Source organism: Triplophysa rosa, linkage group LG13, assembly GCF_024868665.1.
Source record: "Triplophysa rosa linkage group LG13, Trosa_1v2, whole genome shotgun sequence".
Taxonomy (NCBI): domain Eukaryota; kingdom Metazoa; phylum Chordata; class Actinopteri; order Cypriniformes; family Nemacheilidae; genus Triplophysa; species Triplophysa rosa.
Window position 1 is genome coordinate 19,265,769 of NC_079902.1, and position 14,083 is coordinate 19,279,851.

At 35.8% G+C, this 14,083-nt stretch overlaps 2 protein-coding genes across 3 annotated transcripts; both read right to left on the reverse strand.

Annotated features, from left to right (window-relative positions):
* Nucleotides 1-1,436: 1,436 nt before the first annotated feature.
* Nucleotides 1,437-5,899, reverse strand: LOC130563532 (platelet-derived growth factor receptor-like protein). Its single transcript, XM_057349112.1, has 6 exons — nt 5,842-5,899; nt 5,330-5,606; nt 5,024-5,175; nt 2,142-2,435; nt 1,909-2,048; nt 1,437-1,788 (listed from the first exon to the last, which is right to left on the reverse strand). The coding sequence occupies exons 1-6, from the start codon at nt 5,897-5,899 to the stop codon at nt 1,552-1,554; spliced, it is 1,158 nt and encodes a 385-aa protein (XP_057205095.1). The 3' UTR covers nt 1,437-1,551.
* A 1,157-nt stretch (nt 5,900-7,056) lies between these two features.
* On the reverse strand, nt 7,057-12,572 carry LOC130563754 (cationic amino acid transporter 2-like). Of its 2 annotated transcripts, none has more exons than XM_057349513.1 (13): nt 12,483-12,572; nt 11,725-11,798; nt 11,113-11,479; nt 10,732-10,887; nt 10,478-10,643; nt 9,898-10,034; nt 9,597-9,819; nt 9,383-9,519; nt 8,287-8,389; nt 8,073-8,203; nt 7,794-7,960; nt 7,481-7,589; nt 7,057-7,388 (listed from the first exon to the last, which is right to left on the reverse strand). In XM_057349513.1, the coding sequence occupies exons 3-13, from the start codon at nt 11,474-11,476 to the stop codon at nt 7,270-7,272; spliced, it is 1,812 nt and encodes a 603-aa protein (XP_057205496.1). In that variant the 5' UTR covers nt 11,477-11,479; nt 11,725-11,798; nt 12,483-12,572; the 3' UTR covers nt 7,057-7,269. The 2 variants fall into 2 exon arrangements, with proteins under 2 accessions (XP_057205496.1, XP_057205497.1); XM_057349514.1 differs by having other exon boundaries at nt 11,113-11,482.
* Nucleotides 12,573-14,083: the final 1,511 nt, after the last annotated feature.

Consider the following 14,083-nt stretch of genomic DNA (forward strand, 5'->3'; position numbering starts at 1 on the left):
CTCCACAGCGCCACCTACAGATCACATCGAGTATGTCCTCATGTACTTCATGTAATCTCTAATTTAGATCGCAATTTCTTTCCTGTTTTCTTTTTTCCATTCTTTTAGTATTTGACCCATGTCGTCCTAATGACAGCAAGCATTTAAGTTTTCCCAGCATTCTTTGGTCTAAAGGGCTTTTTGTGCTTCAAAGTCACAAATTTGCTTGCTTTACTATGCAGTTATTTATTTTATTTGAAAAAAGTACCGTGTACAAGAAAGGGGATCTTTGCAAACCAAAATTTTTAAACGTTGTAATTGACTAATAAATTATGCATACGCTTTTAAACTTAAAAATGATTGTAAAACATGTAATGCTTTAAAAGCACATTCATTCATTCTGGCAGCTAATGTGACTATGTAATATCTCTTATTCATGTGGAATTTAATAAAAAACTTACTTGATTAATTACATAGACATTTCTGAGTGTAATAAGATTTTAAATGTGAGCATTTTTATAAAGGTATAGGCTATTTGGTCAGTATTTTCTCCTCTGACCGGATTATGTAATATAAACCGGAGGGTGTATAATATAAACATCATTATCTTTAGAAAAAATGTATACATCATTATAATAAAATTGCATCATAGGCTCTGATCTGGAACTTATAATTATTCAAAGAACTCTTACAAAATCAAAATCGTCAGACATGGATATCTGTCTTCCAGACCTCTTTACGCTAAAATATAATGACAGCAGCCTGTCATTAGTGCTCAGACACTGTGAATACTCTAGCCTGTGGGCACACACCTGAGTGCACACTGCATACTTCCTGCCCTTTGAGGATGAAAAAGAAACATCCTGAAAAGTTTAACTTCAGGTCACAGGAAACAATAAAGAGTGACATGCAAACAGCTTTTAATTTCAACAGAAAGGTATTGCAGAGTGTAATTTCATTTATAATTGATATGGTACTTCTGGAGAATTTTGAGCGCATTACATAACTGATGAATATAATGGGCAGTTTGATCTCTGTTATGATCTAATCAGGCCCAGTGGTGTTTTGTGATTCAAACAGTACAAACCTAACGCCCTCTGCTGGTCATGTTCAAGCCGAGGCATGTAAAGAAATTTAACCTAAAAATATGTTACAAATTTCACAATTTATCTAATACAGCATGTAAACAGCATTATGAATTGACATTATAATAAGGTTCTAAAACAAGCTTAAATTTGCTGTACAGAACATAAAAACAGAAGCTGGCAATAATAGTCGTGTTCTATTTGCATAACCAAAAAAGGAACATAATTGGAAAATCCATACATGAAAAATGTGTAAATATTATTTAAAGAGTTTTTTTCTTTTTTTCTAAAGGGTAGAATACAGATATAAATAGCAGTTTTTCCAATACAAATTATCTTTTTTTTTTTTACAAAAAAATCTTGTTTCTGTACTGTTTGTATGGCAAGCTTCATATCCTCTTTTGCTTTTGTGTCCTTGTGCATATTCTTACATATACAAACTTGTTTGACAGCAAATATGCAATAATCCACATGTCCGTGATTTTTTTTATTGTTGGGTATCTTTGTTCTGCTTCTTTGGCCTGGTGGTGGTGCCAGCCGACTGCACTTTGACAGATGTGGATGCAGATCTTGAACCTTCTAGGTTCCGGGCTGTGCAGGTGTACATTCCTTGGTCAACCTCTCTAAACTTATCCACCTCCAGCACTGTTTCAGAACGCTGTCGGTTCTGCCCGTCCACCTGTACCGTCTGTACACTGTCCTGGGTGTACGGTGGGCGGCCAATCTGATGTTGAAGAAATATTATTTAAAACAGGGACAATTAGCATTGTGATGACTGTTGCAATGCAAATCTAAATGATTATGTACTGTGATCCTGTAAGTACTGTATCCCCTCCAGTCTTACCTTCTGTCCAGGATATTTCCAGGTAAAATCCACCACCACGTCCTGCTCTCCCACTACAGTGCATGTCACCTGGAGATTTTTTCCCACTGTCACAGTATCAGAGGAGGCCTGGATCGCAGGAGATGGAGGTGCAGTTGGGTCTGCCAAAGCATATATGGACATAAATTAATTTCTGATTCATAAACTTCAGTCTCAGCTAATGTGTTTTTATGCTTTCTATCTTACATACTTACAGTTGATGTAGATCAGCATGTATTTGGTTGAGCTCTGTCGAAGGTTCCCTAGACTGGCTATGCAGTATAGAGAACCAGCATGGTACTGCTTTGACCTGTGGATGGTGAAGCCCTTCTTGACATCAAAAGAGATTTCTGTTCCATCCACCTTTACCTCCATTGGAGGAAACTCCTGGTGCAGGGTCACCTTGGCCAGCGGGGAGGTCACCTGACAGGGCAGGACCGTGGACCAGTTAGTTCGAAGCTGAATGACCTCATAATAGTCAGAGGAAGGCACAAACAACTCCTGAGGGTCTGAGAGAGGAAAAAAGTACCAACAGACATAACATTATTGTTTTTGTGTTTGAATCAGAGCAATTGGATAGCGGTTGAGAACTGTATTAAAAAATAATATTGGTATTTATTAATAATGTGAATTAAGGAGAAGCATAATCAAATATAAAATTTGTTATATTTTCGAATCCTTGAGGGAGGGGCTCGCGGGTTCCAGACACCTCGGACTTCAGATATTTACTTGAACGGTGCTCTTTAAATGTTAATAAATACATTTAATGTCCCTTTAATGCTTTTAATGTTTTAAATGTTATAAATCATCACTAACATTAAAGCCCCAGTGAAATATTTTTTTGATTTGGCACGTGCGCTCAAAAACATCTAGAAATTCTATGACAGCACGCTACACTTCAGCCTCTCGTAAAAATTCTTGTCCAATCAAATCCGATTTAGAATCCGAACAGTCCCGCGGCCGCCCCCTTCACAGCGAGAGCTGCGGAAGCGGCGCCTCGAGCCACTTCTTCGCACATTTATTATATCCTACATGGTGAATGACGCATAATGCACTAGATGGGAGATAGGGGAGGATCCAGACAGTGTAACCATTAACATTAAAGTCGTAATTTCGCGTTAGTGTCACGCGAGTGGTTGCACTTGAGTGTCCTTCGGTTCAGAGACATGATAGCACAGAGCTGATCATTTGCGCAAATCCGCTGAGAAAACAAAACGAACAAAAATCTGATCCGTTTCAAGTCTACACAGAATGTTGTATGTTAAGGCTCTATGGAAGAGATCGGACATCGATCGCAACCTTGATAAGTAAAGGAGAAGACAAACGCCATTGTCACCCACCAACGTAACTAACAAGCTTCAAATGACACATCACTGGTAAAAACGTAAGCTTTGTTGTTTTAGGGTTGGTAATAAATCACGTTAGGGGCATTGTAAGATTAATGTAATATTATGACCTGAAAATCATCTATATGGGCCATTCTGTCCCACATAAAAAAACACATTTAAAAAGCATTCAAGTATTCAAATCTTAGTTGTTTACTAAGCTCCTTCTATCATCTTTGGAAACCCACAATACTTTATAATATCAGTAAACTTAATATATATAAAATCATCATTTCTTGGGTAATTTCAATTGGGAGATGGGTGTCCCGAACCCAAACCCCTAAATTTAAACGTATTAATATTAATCATATTAAAATAGTTTTTGCATTTTATCATTGTTGTTTTTAAAAAATATCTTTTAGATTAAAAAAAAAAGTGAAGTTCAAAAAATGATTTTATATTTTATTTTTAAATTGTTAAACTTTATGTAAAAAAATGTGTCCTGGATTTTCATGTCACTTCCGAAACAGTGTATGTTTAAGTCGATTGGCCGAGACTGATTTTAGCCAAACACCCTACATTTTTGATTAAGAATTATTACTGTGTCCCTCTCTCTAATAAGCTACATGGTGAGTAGATCGGTCTTATCATTTTGAAGTAAATGTGTTCAAAAGTCTGAAAATCTGTGTGTAACTTTAAGGAACGTCACAACCAAACACCTTTTTTCTGCAATTATGCTAACTTTTTTGGGCATTATTCCATAAATTTAGTTTTTATGTGTGTACATTTGTTCAGAACTGTGCTTGCAAAACCATGTGCTGATTAGCATATTTGAGCTAGGCTCAAAAGTACTCAGTCACTACCGAAACAATGATACCAAGTGATAGTTTCGGTAGTGACTGTTTTGGTAGTGACAATTAATCCTTTATTTGGGGAAATAAACAAAATTCCGTACAGTTATGCAAATCATTAGTAATTTAGTATGTTTTAGTATAGTGATATAGTATGTGAGCTGTAGGTATTCTATTAGATATTTACTGTCAGATGTGTGTCTGCAATATGTGCTGCGTATGTGCAACATATTTAGTTATTTGTATCAACATAAAATGTTGAAAGTCTGATTCAGCTGTGCAAATTAAATATTGTGATCACTACCAAAACATTACCATCACTACTGGAAATGTGTGTGTCACGACCGAAACATGGGATGTTTTGTCAAAAATAAAGTGTATTAAATTATCAACTTAGATGTTTTGATAGTGTTTGGTTCAATGTATATATAAACTAATGAATCCTTAACTTTGAAATCAATATGATCAATTTTATGCCTTTTACAAAGAAAGATTGGATTCAAAATACAACAAATCTAATACTCTTGAAATATTGTTAAAATTGTAAATGTTATTGATTTATGTGTGAAAAGTTTTTTTAAATAATATAAATATATTTAAAAAGTTGATTTAAACAAAATCTTAATATGTAAATATAATCCTTCTTATTAAATTATATATTATTGTGTTTCGGTAATGACAAAATTTGGGGAGAGGAAGAATTTTCCAAATCTTTCTGAAATTACAATATGTTATTAACTGCACAATTACTTGAAATATGTACCTTTGATATTATACAATTTACATACATAAAAAAATCTGGGAAAAAAACTTTTTTTCGAAGATGTTTCCAACTCTGTAGAATGGCCCATATGCAAACTAATTTAAAACATTTGACAGCACTAAAATTCAGAATCAGTCACATTAGGTGGCCAACATTACCAGAGAAGAAGATGAAGACTTTGACAGCTTTGTCATATTCTTTTCTGCATTCTTTATCCTCACAGTACATTGGATAGCAGATGTACTCCCCTGTATCTGGCACTGTTGCGTTTGCCAAAATCAACGTGCCATAACGTTCATGTTGAACCATCCTATAAATACAAACACAAATAGCACCAAAAAAGACATCTACAAATATATTATAAATAAGTATGTTAAACACTTTGGGGATGAGCAAAATTTTAAGAATATTACAAATATCTGTATTATTTGTTACAGACCGAACACTGTGTGTACAGCACATACCTGAGTCTTCCTTCATCATCCTCTTGTAGATATGCAGGAACAGTCCATTGGACAGGATTTCCTTTACATCGCAGCTCTAATGTATCACCTGCTTGGATAGTCAGCGTGTCCCCAACTTTCTGGAACTTTCTCTTGTTTACCACCTGAGTGAGGTATGTCTGGTCTGCTTTAGGTTTGGGGGCAAGAGCTTTTTCTGCCCCCTTTCCAGTCTTGGGCTTGCCATTTGGTCTCTTCTCAGCTTTTGTCTTTGGTTTGGGTTCAACCTTTTGGCAAATACCTGTTGTTTAAGTGACAAACTATTGTGAAACAACTAAATGTTCCTAAAGATTTGAGAAACATTTAGACTAAAAGTATTGATATCTGAAACAAAACAGTTTAAGTAATTTTTTATCTTTTGTAAGTTTGACATAATTATCTATACGTTTCTAATAAAAGTTTATGTAGTCTCAAAATACCTGCATATTAATTGTACAAAATAATGGATTAGGCCTCTTGAGAGGTAAGATACTCACCATACTGAATGATCAAAACAGAAACGAGGAATGCTGCTAGCACCACCCTCCACTTCATGGTGGAGAATATTCACGGCGACCACAAACAAACTTTAGTTCACTTTGCTCTAAGTTTGCAAATCTTTAGGATACATTCAGGGATGTGAAAGACAGACTGGAGAGGTGGACGAGAGCAGTGGAGGGTCTCCTTTTTACCAGAGTAACATGAACACCATAAATTCCTTTAGCGGGGCTCAATAGATCCTATCTGTGTTCAGTCCACCAATCAGGGCCTGAGGTAGCTGGCCATCCAACTCAAAAAGCACCCCATGTTTATTTAGCTGTAAAAACCAGTTGCAGGGCAGCTTCGTCAGCCTGTTTCCGTTTAAATTATAAACTTTTGTGCAAATTCTTTATTCGTACGGTTTTATAGTTTAATATTATGTGTATTGTCTCTATAGGCCCTTTTCACATGACGTCATGCATTTTCCGTTCTGCCGCGAAGCAGTGTATCATTACTTCCGCTAGCTCCTCAGAATGGAGTTTACCAAGTCCTTTGCACAGCTGCCACAAATACGGCTAGATGATGTTTAACATCTTGCAGACACATTTTCGCTTACAACAAGATCAAAGCTAGATAAAGTATACAAATTATTCGTTGAACAGTACCTGTTTGATTATGAAGGTAAGTGCTTTGTTTTCTTTTTGTGTTAGCGAAGGTGCTAGGATAAGTACTTGAATAAGTGTTCTGTCAGTTTTTTTTCACGGTTGTTAAATTCCAGCGCGACGGCACAACGGAAGTTCTTCTTCTTCTTCTTGTTTGTTGCATGACGGATGTTATGATACACTGCTTTGCGAAAAGGCGGAAGTGACGTCATTGTGAAAAGGGCCTATTGTCTTTATATTGTTTTCTAGAAGTAGTGACCCTGTTTCTGGTGTAAAAACAATGGAGCAATGCTAATGTCATAATGTCCTATAGAGTAATTGCCTGGTTTTTGTTGTGGCTCAGTTTTGTGAACCTTTTTATGTGATTTCACAGCTAATATCTGATTAGCATGGCACAGGCAGGATCTTGGGAATGGTACTGTTGTTCTTTTGAGCCTCAGAGTTGAAAGTAAGATTAGAGTAAGATCATCTCTTTAGGTCATTTTAGTTCAATTGGCGGTCATTTTAGCTATTTCGGTAATGTTAGTATAACATATATATGTGAATGAGCAACGACTGAAATCTCTGAAACTGTTTGCCAAGCTTGGCTGGCGGTCAAGTTATTGTTGTCAACTCAAGAATTTGTTTTATCATTTATTCATTTTAAAAATCTAGAAAAAGAGATTAATTCACCACCAATATGATGAAAATATCTATAAAACAGAAGAGAAAGAGAAAGAAACTTTGGCATTTATTTTACAAATGTAACAAGTACAAAAGATTTTTGGAGGTTTAGGAATCTTGTCATTTTGGTCCATCATTATCAGGTTTGGTTTCAGTAGCTTCAATGTTGACCTGACTGCTGAGTAACCTTTGCTTCTGGACACTGTTCCTCACTCCATAGCCAAAGTAGATAAGAAATCCTGTGCAGGACAAAAAAAATACTCTATTATTATGTTTCAGCACAATTTATGTGCTTGATGCTACTGTTGGCAAAATTTCAGATTTTCCATACCCCCAGCCATCCAAACAGCGTACCGAACCCAGGTGTCTCCTCCCAGTTGAACCATTAGATAAATGTTTATAAACACGCTCGCCGCAGGGAGTAAAGGCAAAAATGGTACCTGTGGTCATAGGGAAAGAGATTGCACTACAATGGACTTCATGAACATTGACAACTTGTCATTCAATATTGTGTTGTGTTATGATGATATGATGTCTGTATTATTTATCCTATCTTCAAAAACAAAAGTCATTATTTAGATTCTCTCAGGTGTATTGTGATTTGTTGTAATGTAATGTTGGAGATGTTGCAATGCTGTGCTCACCATGAAGTAGGCTTTGCTTGGGTTCTGTGGCTGCCTCCAGATAATCAAGGTAGTGAGTAACATTACGATCAGAATCACAGATACACTCACAACACTCCAGACCTCCAGAAATAACAAAGATCTGATAGCTTTGCTGAGCAGCAATGACAGAATAAGCACCAACACCACTGCAAGAGAAGACATGTGGAAAAAAAGATTCATTTGATATATTTCTACCTGATAGTTCTTATATATTTTTTAGTTAAACAAGATCATTTAGATCCCCAGCGTTCTTCTCACCTATAAAAACTGTGCAGGTTGTAACCGTGTTTGAAGTTTCCTTGGTAGGACTCGAAGGAGGTGTTAAAAATCCAAACGTGGAGGTTGTAGGTGTGCGTAAATCATTTTCTTCTGAAGGTGTCTCTTGATACCTTGAAAAAAAAAGCTTTTAGCTTCAAATATTTGCATCACGGTACATGGGGTCAGTGGGAAATGCGGAGCTGGCAATACAAACCTAAGTACGAGAATACAAATAGCCACAAGTGTGTAGGAGAAGAGAGTTCCGATTGACATCATATCAACCAAAGCCTTCAGGTCAAATAAAAGAGCCATTATTGCTGGAAACAAAGCAGAACACATGATTTTCAGGGCTTTTGTGTTCTGAACAAAAGTATGCATCTGATAGAAATCATATGATTTGGCTTATGTGTCTGTATGTGAGAGATGGAAAAAAGTAATGTGATTAAGCTTTTGTAGTGCTGTCAAATCTGTGATATGTGTGGTGTGTATATTTGTAGGTATATGCACACACGTAAATGTTTATAAATATATAAACATACAAATAATTACATAAATATATATATATAACACCGTGTCTACACCAGACGCGACCTCGCCGCGCCGCATCCAATGTGGACAATATTTGAAATTATAATGGGTTCTAATGCGTTTCTTATGTCTTTTGTCGTGTCGCGTCCGGTGTAGACACAGTGTTAGGGCTGCACAATGATTAGTCGCGACTAATCGTTTGCATAATAAAAGTTTTTGTGTACATAATAGTGTGTGTACTGTGTATAATATTTATGTATATATAAATACACACACATGCATGTAAATATTTAAAACATATTAACATGTGCATATACATTTTTATATTTATATTTAATTTATATTATATATAAATACTTAATATATCTTTTTTTATTTAAATCATACATGCATGTGTGTGTGTGTGTATATATATATATACATGTAGAGAGAGAGAGAGAGAGAGAGAGAAATATTATAAGACAGTATACACAAATATATTATGTAAACAAAAACTTTTATTCTGCAGAGTTGTGCAGCCCAAATATATACATTTATATTTAAATACAATTTACATTATGCGTATATATAAATATATTTTACTCATATTTCTTAAATATATACATGCATGTTTTTTTTATTTAAATATACAATATACACACCACACACATATATTTTATATAAACAAACCTTTATTTTGGAATCGATTAAGCGCAAATTCTCCCAAAAAAATCTCAAAAATGAGTGCTGTCAAATCGACTAAAGATAAAGCTTTATACAAATTCTTTTCTCATTTCTCTTACCTGCCACAGTGCCAGAGGATAGCGTGGCCACCACCGGACTTTGCCGTAGACTGACTTTACACAAAGATTTAAACATGAGTCCATCTCTGGCCATGGCAAACAAAACTCGAGGCATCGGAAACATGGATCCTAATAGACTGAATTGAATAAATGCCTTTAAGTTAAATCTGATCTGTACAAATACTTCCTGAATACATTAGCTTTGATTGTGTACCTTGTCGAGAGAGCGCACAGGGACCCAACCGCCACTGCGTACTTTGCAGCAGCCCAACCAATGTAAGCAAAGGCCACAGGCAGGGGACTCTGAGTACTGAGAAGGTAGTATGGCATCATCAAGGTCAGTGCAGCCGAAACGCCAAAGTAAGACAGGAAACAGATGAGAAGAGAGGACACGATACCCAAAGGAATGGACTTCTGTGGGTTCTTTACCTCCTCGCCTGGAAAATAGTTAAAAATCATGACTAATTTGTTTTTTCCAGTATGTTTTTATGAATAATAGCTGTTGTTCAATGTACCTGTAGTTGCAATGCAGTCAAAGCCTACAAATGCATAGAAACATGTAGCTGCCCCTGCCAACGTGCCTTCAAATCCAAATGGAAAAAAGCCACCCACTCCATACTCAGACGTGACATTGAAGGTTGATGTTCGGTTTCTTCAAAAATGGTAAAGAATGAGATTGATATTATGTACTCTAAACACATTGTTTATTGCAGCATTAGTAAAAGTAGTGTGTAGTCTCTATGCTTTATTTGAATTGGTTTATGCTAAAGCCTCAATGTTAAAGTATTCTAAATATAAATTACAAATATCCACTCAAAAAAAAAATGGTGCTATATAGCACTAAAAGTGGTTCTTGGCTCGTAATCGTAGGGGAACCACTTTAAGTGCTATATAGAACCATATCTTGGTGCTTCAGTGGTTCTTCAGCGGTTCTATATATATAGCACCTCAGTCATCCTAAAGAACCGCAGAAGAACCACTGAAGCACCAAGATATGGTTCTATGTAGCACTTAAAGTGCTTCCCCATATTAGCCAAGAACCACTTTTAGTGATATAGCACCATTTTTTTTAGAATGGAGGCAAATCAAGCTTACTCAAGCGTTGCTGTTGCATTCAGTAAAATATCTTCAGTGATGAACCAGTTGTGCAGTTTTCCCTTGATAAAGCCAGATATAATGACAAATATTAACACCAGTACATTGACACTTGTGAATATCTTGTTGACTGTGGTCGATTCTTTCACACCATATGCAAGAAGACCTGAGGAAAATGAAATAATGTATAAGACATGAGATTGATATTAAAGGGTATACGAATTAGTCGGAGTATGATTATTATAGTCAGATACCAGAAAGAATCATAATAAGACCAGCTGCAAAGAAGTCTGGGTAGGCTGCCAGGCCAGGCAACCCCAGCACTGCATGTTTGTTAAAGTAATTGGCCATCGCATTTCCAATGAGATCATCAAATGTACCGCTCCATGCCCTGGCCACACTTGATGTGCCTAGACCAAAAGAAATGTTTGTTCCTGCTTTATGTGATTTTTTTATAAAAGCCTAAACGTTTAGCCAACATAATAGCACAAATGTAAACACTTATCTAAACCTTTTCTGAAAGTAAACTCACTTTACCGAAACCGCGTAGAATCAACATTTGAAACATTTTATTTAAGTTTTGTTGTTTCCATATAAAAAAACTTGTATTTTTCCTTCTTAAGATTCTTGTTTACCGATGACATAGGACAGTAGTAAATTCCATCCTGTTGTGAAAGCCCACACCTCTCCTACTGTCACATAGCTGTAAAGATATGCAGATCCAGTTTTAGGAACCCGTGCTCCGAACTCAGCATAGCAGAGGCCAGCAAAGATAGAAGCTAAAGCAGCAATGAGGAATGAGATGATGATACTTGGTCCAGCTAGAGTACGAGCCACCTCTCCAGACAGCACATAGACTCCTGCCCCTAAAGTGCTGCCCACTCCCAAAGCAACTAGGTCTAATGTGGTAAGACAGCGACGGAAAGTGGAGACCTCACCCTCTGGTTCCAAGGGCTTCTTGCGACACAGGCCCCTCAAGAAAGATTGTGTTGATTGCATTGTCTGCTAGAGGCGAATGAGAAGTCGGTTATCATATTTAGTTAAATATAACAAATAATATGATATAACAAAAAGTTTTTCCAAAATGTTAGTTTTTTAATTTTTTTATTTATATCATGTCATTTTCATGTTATCTGTTGACAACTGTGTATTCTCACAAAATACATCTCAAAAAGCTTTTCGTAAACTGTGCATATCTGTGCATCTTATCATTAATTTGTGATTTTGTGATGTATTTTCCCACTTACTGAATCACAATGTCTTCATATCTTTATGTGTGGCAAGAATTTTGCATTCCTGGATTTGAATTTCTGGTCCTCCTCTTAAACAAATGCAAACAACATTAAAATAAAAGATTAGAAATAAACAGATTGTCATAAATAAATAAAAATCGACATGCCTTTGTTAACTATTTTAATGCTTTTTTACATTCTTTTTTTATTTTTTAAACCGTCAGGACCTTTCCCACAATGTATTGGTTCCATATGCTACATAAAACAATAAGGGATGCAAAGTGATGGACACCTGATTGCATCTTCACTTGTCCCCTTCTGAAGTCTGGACAGGTTCCTGTTCGGTGGTTTCATTAGATAATAATTAGGAATGATAGACAAAGCCACCTTTATGACTTTGCAGAAGCTGACTGGCACACTTTCTTTATGTGTGATGGCTTTCTCTAATCTGCCAACAGGAGATTTAAAATCCATAATCCTACAAGGAATGCATACCAGCATTCCATAGCACTAATCAGTTGCCGAACTGACACATGTACAAAACATGCAAGAATGTACAAAAACTGGCTTTTTAAAAAAGCATTCATTTGCATTCATTTTATAGCTGCAGTTTTTACACTTAAAAAAAAATTTAACCTTTGAAATCATTTATATTTGTCAAGAATATACAACAGACATAATGCTGATTTTTAAAGAACAACAATGATTAAAAAATAACTATGCAATTACATTTATTTAGGCACGTTTAAGTAATAAAAAATATTGTTTCCTACCTTATTTTTTCCAGAGATGTTTGCAATCTGTGTCTTCGTGATGACTCTAAATATATCTGCCCCTTTCACATCAATGAAGCCAAATGATTTTTACAACAATTTATACAAGAGTGGCCTGTTTGACCCACCCACTCAATGGCATTAGCAACAAAGTACCCTTTCTTTCTTGCTTTTCAACCGGCCCCATGTGCTCATATAATTGCAGCCAAGACACAGTGTGAGAACACAGAGGATGAAATTCCATGCTGAAATCTAGAGATACTTCTGTAATATTGACGTGGAGTTTTATTGCCTCCCTCAGCAAATGCTTGCATGACAAAACGGGACATTATACGTTCAAAACTAAAGATTTATTGTTTATTCACGTAAGAATGTTAAGGGCTACATATGAAGAATTTGGTTCCAAAATTAGATAATTTTTTCAAAAATCATGTTTTTTATTATGTTATCATGTTTTTATTGTGTTAGTTAGCTGTATTTTTTTGAGTTAATTATGGCTGAAATCAAAACAAACTAACTGCAGTTTGATTGATGTTAATTGCAATGCACAAAAAAAACATGATTTTTGACAATAACGGAATTTTCATTTAGAAACCAAACTCTGTTGAAGGTCTGCACTGCGCTTTTTGGACACTAGATGGCAACACAGTGCGATCTTATTTCTCAAAACAAAGAATTGGGAAGTTAGTGGTTTTGGTGATCTTCTTTATAATTCACGCAATGGTTTAGCAAATCAGTTTATACATATAATTATAAACAGCTTTATTTAGGAAACACAAGGTCGTTGTTTTGATCTAGTTCAGCTTCAGTTCAAAAGTCTGTAAGCAAGTGACCCATAAGAGTGACTATTGTATGTTTTAGCTCTTTGCTGTCTACTCCACTCTGCCATTCTAACCTTGAATTCCTCACCCTCTTACCGGAATGAACCCAAAGGCTGGGACAAATATAGCACTGTTACAGTCTCAGACCCAGGCCAGGCCATTGGATACCAAGAGCATATGGACACACTTTCATTTTCACAATTTTTCTAATGGTGGTTCATAGGACTGTGCTTGGCTTTGTACTTGGATGCATTTCAGACTGCAGTTTTCATTTTCAGTTTACATAAACATATCTACCTTAATATGGCTCAGGCTGCATATTCAGACTTTGAATAATGTTTTTACACAGAAGCATTTGACCTTATTTTATATCAGCAATACTAGATAAATACGGTGACTTGGAAATTATGTTTAGAGCTTGATGTAAAATAAAAGAAGAAATGTTTCAGCCTTCAATTTTTTGGAGCTTTGGTGTAGCTAGATGTTGCACATTTAATGTTTTCTCTTTGCAATGTATTACGTCATACAGTACATTTATCTTGTATTTCCAACTTTATTGCATTTGTGACTTTAATACAACTCCTTATTTCTCAGAATTTGGTCACAACAAAGGAGGCCTCTATAAGGCTGGTGGCCATCCAACCATGCGTGCTGTTTACTGTGTAGCTGATAGTTGATGTTTAAATCCTACTTAATGTTAAAGTTAAATGTGAAGAAACCTTTGTTGAAGGTTATTTTGGTTATTCATTTTCTGGTGCCTCACAGATTTAGTTTAGTTTA

Coding starts and splice junctions, on each gene's coding strand:
- LOC130563532 (XM_057349112.1), bottom strand. CDS start 5,899: ATGAAGTGGAGGGTGGTGCTAGCAGCATTCCTCGTTTCTGTTTTGATC. Junction 2,436..5,023: donor AGTCTTCATCTTCTTCTCTG/GTAATGTTGGCC, acceptor TTCCTCTCTCAG/ACCCTCAGGAGTTGTTTGTG. Junction 2,049..2,141: donor CATGCTGATCTACATCAACT/GTAAGTATGTAA, acceptor ATGCTTTGGCAG/ACCCAACTGCACCTCCATCT.
- LOC130563754 (XM_057349513.1), bottom strand. CDS start 11,476: ATGCAATCAACACAATCTTTCTTGAGGGGCCTGTGTCGCAAGAAGCCC. Junction 10,644..10,731: donor TCTTATTATGATTCTTTCTG/GTATCTGACTAT, acceptor CATTTTCCTCAG/GTCTTCTTGCATATGGTGTG. Junction 8,390..9,382: donor ATCCTCTGGCACTGTGGCAG/GTAAGAGAAATG, acceptor CTTTGTTTCCAG/CAATAATGGCTCTTTTATTT.